The following is a 7,742-nucleotide window of genomic DNA, read 5'->3' as shown; positions in this document are numbered from 1 at the left end:
AAATCCTTCCTATCTTCTCATATCTACTATATTATAGGGCAACAAACTTCTTTTTTGTGGTAATTTTGGGGCTTCTTTCGAATTCACCTTACGGTGACACGTCAACTGTTTTGTGGTTGATTTCTACTGGGTTTGTCCTTGTGTACAGCTTGGGTGCCGTCTGGGAATTCTTGTGGGGTGTTTTCGATCAGTTCTTCTTCTCCGTTTCGGTGGTAGAATCATTTGGTGTGTGGTTATAGCTGGGTACCGTTTTGGGGCATTGTGTTAGAGCAATTCCAATAGTATAGCCAACTGTTGGCTATAACAAGATGTCATATCATTTGTATTCATCATATAGCTAACATGTACAATAGTTGACTATAAGAATATAGTACTTTACTAATATATGGCCCACATTTCACTCTCACAAGGTGCCTAGGAGCACGTGCAAGAGCTGGCTATTGCATAGTAGCCCACCTCCCTTCTCTCTCCTCTTCTCTCTCCTCTAACTCATCTAAAATATATTATAGTAGTATTTAATATCTTATAATCAGCTGAGTGGACTCTATTGTACTTGCTCTTAGTGCGCTGGTCCTGTGGGCTCCAGTACACATTGAAGCGTTTGTTCTGGTGTCATCTTCCCTCCTCATCCGCCACAACGACAGTTGGATCTCTCCGCGTGTTTATCCCCTCCACCGAGCTTATTGAAGAAGCCAGTGCCAAATTCGCTCTCCATCCATGGCTCTACACCAGGGAGTTGGAACAGAGGAGCTTAGACGGGGAAGGAGACGTGGAAGATGGAGATTCCAGGCGAGGGAAGGAGCTCATGGTGGTGAGTCTCGAGGTCATCGAGGCTAGCGGGCGAGCGGCTGGCAGTGGAGAGAAGGGGAGGCCGCAGCAGCGGGGAAACCCTAGGCGGCGTGGCGTCCGAGAGTTCGAGATCATCATCCATGGCGTTTGTATCCACCCACCTCCACCGGTTTGCCCCATGCCCGACCCTCCTGCCCCGGTCTATTCCCTGCCCCGATCTCCTCTGTTGCGGCGGTTGACTGGCGGCAGGAAGGTTGGCGCAGCGGCTGTGGCAGGTGGCCGGCGTTGTCTAGGGCCGATTCACGGAAGATGTCGGACAGGCCGCCGCCATGGAACAACGCGAAGGCAAGCCGTATCAGCCACGCATTGGCCCCGAGCGCCCGTTGAAGCTGCTGCCCACGGGCAACAAACGAACCCTTTTCTCTGTTGCCGGCAAGATCGGAAACTTCCCTGCTCAATCAGGTTTATCCTCATGTTACTTGCCATAATATTTTAGTTTTCCTTGCCGTGTAGAATTAAATCTGGGACCATGCGGGTAAAATTTGTACTACTTACGATCAATTATGTTTGTGATTTTCTTGGTTTTTTCGTACAGTCTGGGAGTCCTCTTGCCGATCTGAAATTTTCTAAGGCAGTCCTACTCTTTTGCAATCTCACAGGATAAGTGGATGTTGACTGGTAGCTGGAAACAGCACGGTATGCCCCTAGGTCCAATATACTGAGGAGTGAGGAGCCCTCGCCGATGTCTTCGATGCTGCTAAGGCGGTAGCTGCGGCAGTTGGTTGCACGGTAGGTGTCTGCCACTATCCCGGTTCAGGGCACAGGGAGAGGTCGGACATGTGGTTGACCATTCAGGCGGGCGCTCGGTGATGCACCGTTGTGGGACATGGGAGAAATAGTGGTCTATCCAAGGTTCTGTCGAGGCGCCATCCTCAACTCTATCCTATTCGGCAACGCCGACGATTATATCACCACGAGCATCTGCTATGATGGCATGCCGTGGAGATACCATGCGAGCAATGGCCCATGAAAACAGGGGATGTGGCGGTGCTCTGCTTGGTCGCCGACCCTCCATGGCGACTAGAGAGGTGACGACGACACCGATTGGATGATTGGATCAGGCTAGCTACCCTGCCATGTCATTTCTCATCAATGATCCGAGTGAGTAGCCTCTCCCTTGAGATGCATATCACTGCTGTAGTTAAATTATATATCTTTGTTTATTGTTGGGCAAACACGTCACCTTCTAACTTTGATTAAATTGTCACACTTTACATTACCTTTCTTTATGGTAACACTACAGATATATAAGCAAATTTCTAGCTGAAATCAATTATGCTAGAATATAGTTAGTTTGTTGTTTTTGTATCGTGCCAAGTTTCTTTTCAAGTCACTGGAAATTATGTATTGTTGAATAAGTCTTCCTGCCAGGAAGCTGCTGAAGAAGGAGAAAAAGGAAGCATCCACTCTTTCCAGAGAAGTTCATTATTGACCTGGAGTGCCTTATGGTGTTCATCATCAGGGAACAAGCAACAAGGAGTTTGTTGCCATCGGGTGTGTCAAAGAGGGTCCCTGATATTCTCTCAGCTGCCTTGGACTTTTCCAAGGTAAAATTCATACTCCTTTTGTGTAGATTGGATACTCATTCCCGTGTTTTTAGAAGCGTGTTTGTTAAGTGGTATGCTTAAATGGGTTTGTAGCGTACCAAGTTAATCCAAAATTTGCATGAATGTGTTTATGTATTGTTTAGCATGTGCAGGGTTGGAAAACAATAGTCCTTGCTCTAATTTTCTTGGTCCAGTTAAAAATTCGAATGGGGCTATATAAACTCAATGGATTGTGTAGGTTGATTGGGATTGTTGAGAAATCACACATAACTTTTAACATTTTCATTTCTGCACAACTAGGTATCTATAATGATGGAAAAATGCTTCTGATGTTACAGATTTAGCTCGAGTATGAACTTGTGTAAGTCAGGCATCGATTTATCTCTACATGGTTCAGTGTTCCTGTTAACATATAAACATAATAAAATTTTGCAAATCTGTGTATACGACATCCACTGTTTCTTGAGGACAGGACCCAGCTAGATGTAGCACAGAGCTGCTGGACTGGAAAAAAATGTGCAAGCTTATCCATAGAATTAGCATACCCATTTTATATCTGGTTCCTAGAGTTAATGAGGTCAGTAGTACTCCTTTTGGTATGTGATGAGCACGCCAAAACTGTGCATTAGTTATTTCATTGGCTGAAACGTGAATTGCTATATTTTCATACTATCTGCTGTCATTGGTTTAGCACGACATGATTGGCTACATCTAACTGGTGGCAAAACCCACATGGCAGGCTAACTGGTTTTGGAGATCATTTTGACTACTAGAGAATTAGGATGGTAGATCGTTTCCCGCAAGACTCACTCTGACGTGAGCTCTTATGTTTTCAGGGTCTTCAATCTACGCATAATAACTATTATGTTTGAGAAATCAATACTTCAGGGATTACACGCGGCGGCGGCGGTGAATGTATACTCACGGGCTCTTATGTTTTCAGGGTCCTCCATTGCTGCAAATATTGGAGGGTTTTCAAACGAGGTATGTGATCATAAATTGGAATGGTAATTTTTAAAATTCTAACATGGTGCCCATTTCTCTAACCATCTGCAAATAGATTTTATTAACTACTCCCTCTTTTCGGTTTTAATCAATGCATGAACATAGGACACACGAACTAGCAGTGGTTCAAATTAAAGTCAATTAAATGGGAGTGGAGGGAGTATTATAGATCTTGCAATGGAAGTATTCTTTGTAGAGCTAATTGAGTGTTCCAGAGAAAAAGAATTGTAGCCCTGACCGTTTTCTTCATAGATGTTCACGCCATATCTTACTAAAGGGACCCTTGTTGTGATTGAAGCTGGGTTTCATCCTGTATGTACCTGCCGTCGCTTCGTTTACCCCTCTCATCTTCTGATACTACACTGTTGTTACGATCTCTGTAACCTAATTGCGTTCCTGCAGGTACACCAGAAGGAGATCAAGACCGAGAAAGGATCTCCAGTGACATCACCACCTGCAAAGAAGGCGGAGATGCAGAGCGCAATTGGAGCTCCGTCTGGTTTTCAACCGTTGTAGAGCTCCACTACAAAACGACCAGCCGCACACAACCGAGCGCAAAAGGCAATAAAAGAAAGGTTGACATGAATCCAAAGGGAGTAGGTCAGGAACAGCAAAGCGAGGCCGGCACCTGCTGGTTGGATTTTTGCCCAAGGCCAGGTTTCACCGTCGTTTCAAACGTAGTCACCGACAACCCTTATGGTACACTCAAGATTCCAAAGGCATTCTGTCAGTACATCATCGGTGATTTTCCACAGAAAGTCATGCTCCGCAACACCGTTGGAGACACATGAAGTGTTCGACTGGTGGAATGGAGGAATCACATCTTCATTGAGCACGTATGGGATGCATTCGCGGAGGACAACAGCGTTGTGGAAGGTGATACTCTGTTCTTTACTTACACCTGACGCAGACAACGAGATTGTTTCCTATGTGCTAAGGTCTGGCCACATGTTCACCTAAATGTTCAATGACTTGGTCCTTCTGATGCTGCCATTAAATTAATAGCTATTTCTGTTTTTCCTTTTGTAAGAGCCATATATATGCTCTTTTAAATGAGGTGGAAATATTGTCAGTTCAAAACAAGTTGATGTTAGCCAAGATGATGTTAGCCTGTATGAAAACTAGGTGCTGATTTGCCTCTCCCTCACTCTCATTTGCAGTGATTCTTATGTTCAGCTACTTGGTCCTTCTGATGCTGCCATAGAATTAATAGCTATTTGTGTTTTTTCTTTTGTAAGAGTCATATATGTGATATTTTAAATGAGGTGAAAATATTGCCAGTTCAAAACAAGATGATGTGCCTGTATGAAAACTAGGTGGTGATTTGCCTCTCCCTCACTCTCATTTGCACTGATTCCTATGTTCAGTCACTTGGTCCTTCTGATGCTGCCATTGAATTAATAGCTATTTGTGTTTTTTCTTTTGTAAGAGCCATATATATGCTCTTTTAAATGAGGTGAAAATATTGCCAGTTCAAAACAAGATGTTAGCCTGTATGAAAACTAGGTGCTGATTTGCCTCTCCCTTACTCTCATTTGCACTGATTCTTATGTATTCCGTATAGATATGTTCCTTTACCGCTGATCTCTATTCCATGGTAACATATACTTGGCACCATATTATAGGACGGCATGCTCCTTCCATGCTGAGCACTTCACTGATTTGTTCAATGCAACCTGCCATTTTGTTTGAGACCTGTCTTTTCAATTATAGCATGCAAAAATTACCCATACCATACTCCTACATCTAAAGAAAAGCTCTTAGAAGCAGCTTGCAAGTTATTATAATTTTTTTTTTTTTGACAATTCCAATACCCTGTTCTTTTCACCTGCAAGAAACATACCATGAAATTTGTCTGCTCTTAGATTTGACCTGGGTGCCATTTTAGACCTTGATATGTTTTAGGACATCAGTGACACAAAAGAGAATGTGAGGATGCCTTTGGCGATCAAGTGGAGCTGTCACGCAAGGGGAGATTATTTTTTGGAAAAAACCATATCCATGCTGAATATAAATTGTACTCTATGTGATAGTATAGATCTTGAATTTTTCTCAGCAACTCCAACCTTCCCTTTGTTAGTGGAATGGGAAAATATGCTACAACTCGAGATTTTGTTGCTTACATGAGGTTGGAACACTTCCTCTACTTTATTTGTGTAAATTATTTGTAATTCTTGGTGCTCACCAGAAAATATGAACACTGCTTATATGTCATGTATGGTTGTATGATTTGATAGAATTCCACCATGGTTTTGTGACCAAAAAGACTAAAATGCATGTGGTCATAGGCCCACTCCAGCTTGCAACAGAAATACTTTTTGTTCTTCAGCTCATGTTTAAAAGAAGGCACGGCGGCAGTGCCAGACATTGCTAGTAATGTAAATATGCTAAGCCAGTAGAATTATCAGCATAAGAGACAATTGCCCTATCTTTTACAGGCTTGTTTACCTTCACTCTCGCTGTACCCCAGATGTAGTCATGTTTTGCAAACAAATTGGCTTCCTGCAAGATGTGTAATTCCGATACTTGTCCCACTTGATTCAGTATGTCAGCAAGCAGACTAATGGACCTTCTATTTGTAGGTATTCCGTAGGCTCTTATTGTGACAAAAATGAACTCAAACTTGTAATCACTGCTAGAGTTTGCACCATCATTGGGATCAAACCAATCAATGAGAAGATTGTCTGAACCCATTTTTCATGGCTGTCTGCTGAAAACTGAAACCATGTCCTCTTGGGATCTAAAGTGTGCTATGAATACAGTATTAGATACCTGAGATATGGCGTAGAACTTATCTCTCCATGCCCTGCTCATAGATTGCTTGACAGCTTGCTGAGATATGCTCCTTGGCGTTCCTCCTGTGCAGGCCACTTTCATAATGAGACAGAATGAGAAATCCAGATCCTCTTGTTGCATCAGCTGATCGTTGTGGACTCTGCATAGTCCTGGCTTTGTGAGGCTCATGGCCTGCAAAGTAAGCGCTAGATCTGGGAGTTCTGATTGTATTTGCTGATTCTCCATGAACGCTTCCTTCCTTTGTGTCCCTTCCCGTATTTCTTCCATCACAGAACTTCTCGAAAGCAGTGGAGATCTAAAAAGAAGGTGGAATAGATGGTAGAGAGAGAGTGGTGGATGAGAGATCGATGGAGAAGGTAGTTGAGATCGAAGGATTTGGGTGGAAGACGTGGTGGAGAGATCTAAATCGGCATATCGCCAGTCGCCATACAGGCAGCGTCGAGAGCTCAGAGGAGGTCCTACGGTTGCATGCATAATTCATACTAGATTTAGATGTGCGCCTTGGCGCACGAACCCGTGAAGTTCATACCAATGTACATGTAAATAAAAATATGTTTATTCAATTTGGAAAACGAAGTCAACATGATGAACTAAATATAGCTAAACCTAACCAGAAAAGGAAAATAACGATTATACATGATCAGGAAAATAGCCGAACATGCTACAACTAAGTATATTTTTGGAGCAATAGAAGGTAAGAACAAGAAAAGTAATACTCCCTCCGTTCCTATATACTACTTGGTTTGCCGAGTATAAGCCATATAGGTTTTTGAGAAAATTTCTAAATATAATGTGTATTGCTTTGCCCCGCTTGTATAGACAATAATTTTGAGAATTTGATTAGGTTTTCTTATCTTATACAAAGTACTCTATTAGCTTATGTCAATTGCATAGGGTTAAACCTAGCCAACATAGTGTAATTTTTTCTCAACGTGCATTTTTTTAATTGTCTACATAGCACCATCGAAATATGAAAATACATTAGAATAGTAATTACCACAAGGTTCGATACAGAAGACACTACAATATACAGAAGACACTACAATAGCTATTAGCATATGGTTTGATGCGAAGAGGAGCCCACGCAGGGTTCATTGCCAAACCATTCACTATTTATTACGTAGAGGCTATGATTAACTACCAACCATAAACGAAAGAACAACCAACATGGAAAACCTAACTTCTTCAGCATAGCTTTCAGAAGAACGCCCGTCGGAACCTTGATGGTCTCCATGGAACCAATGTCATGCATGGAAATACACAAGTACTATCTCATCGGTTTCAAGAGGCTGCATCAGACGCCACAACACGGAAGCATGCATGGAAGTAGCTCTTGAGTATTGAAATTGCATTTGAGCATATCTTATATATTCTTTTCTTCAAAGTTGCGCATTTCTAGTAAAACAAAGAGAAGGGCAACCAATAACTGCAACAGAAAGATGCTAAGAAACTCTCCCATGGTATCCAAACAACAATTGAATTTATACCCCTTGTTACATTTTCATCTCCGAGGCTCAGTTTGTTAGCACATGAGTCAAATTTCAT

At 42.4% G+C, this 7,742-nt stretch overlaps 1 protein-coding gene across 6 annotated transcripts; it reads left to right on the top strand.

Moving 5' to 3' along the window:
• Positions 1-604: 604 nt before the first annotated feature.
• LOC124675968 lies at positions 605-5,593 on the top strand. 6 transcript variants are annotated; one of them, XM_047212057.1, is made up of 6 exons: positions 616-1,251; positions 1,449-1,950; positions 2,221-2,396; positions 3,233-3,380; positions 3,654-3,713; positions 3,804-4,484. In XM_047212057.1, the coding sequence occupies exons 2-6, from the start codon at positions 1,942-1,944 to the stop codon at positions 3,915-3,917; spliced, it is 507 nt and encodes a 168-aa protein (XP_047068013.1). In that variant the 5' UTR covers positions 616-1,251; positions 1,449-1,941; the 3' UTR covers positions 3,918-4,484. The 6 variants fall into 6 exon arrangements, 3 of the variants coding, with proteins under 3 accessions (XP_047068013.1, XP_047068012.1, XP_047068014.1); XR_006993474.1 differs by lacking the exon at positions 3,654-3,713 and adding an exon at positions 5,307-5,593 and having other exon boundaries at positions 620-1,251; positions 3,804-4,277; XR_006993473.1 differs by lacking the exon at positions 3,654-3,713 and adding an exon at positions 4,562-4,927 and having other exon boundaries at positions 620-1,251; positions 3,804-4,277.
• Positions 5,594-7,742: the final 2,149 nt, after the last annotated feature.

The sequence above is a fragment of the Lolium rigidum genome, chromosome 7 (genome assembly GCF_022539505.1).
Source record: "Lolium rigidum isolate FL_2022 chromosome 7, APGP_CSIRO_Lrig_0.1, whole genome shotgun sequence".
NCBI classification, from domain to species: Eukaryota; Viridiplantae; Streptophyta; class Magnoliopsida; order Poales; family Poaceae; genus Lolium; species Lolium rigidum.
Note: the sequence above shows the minus strand (reverse complement) of the source record. Positions and strands in the feature narration are given on the sequence as shown.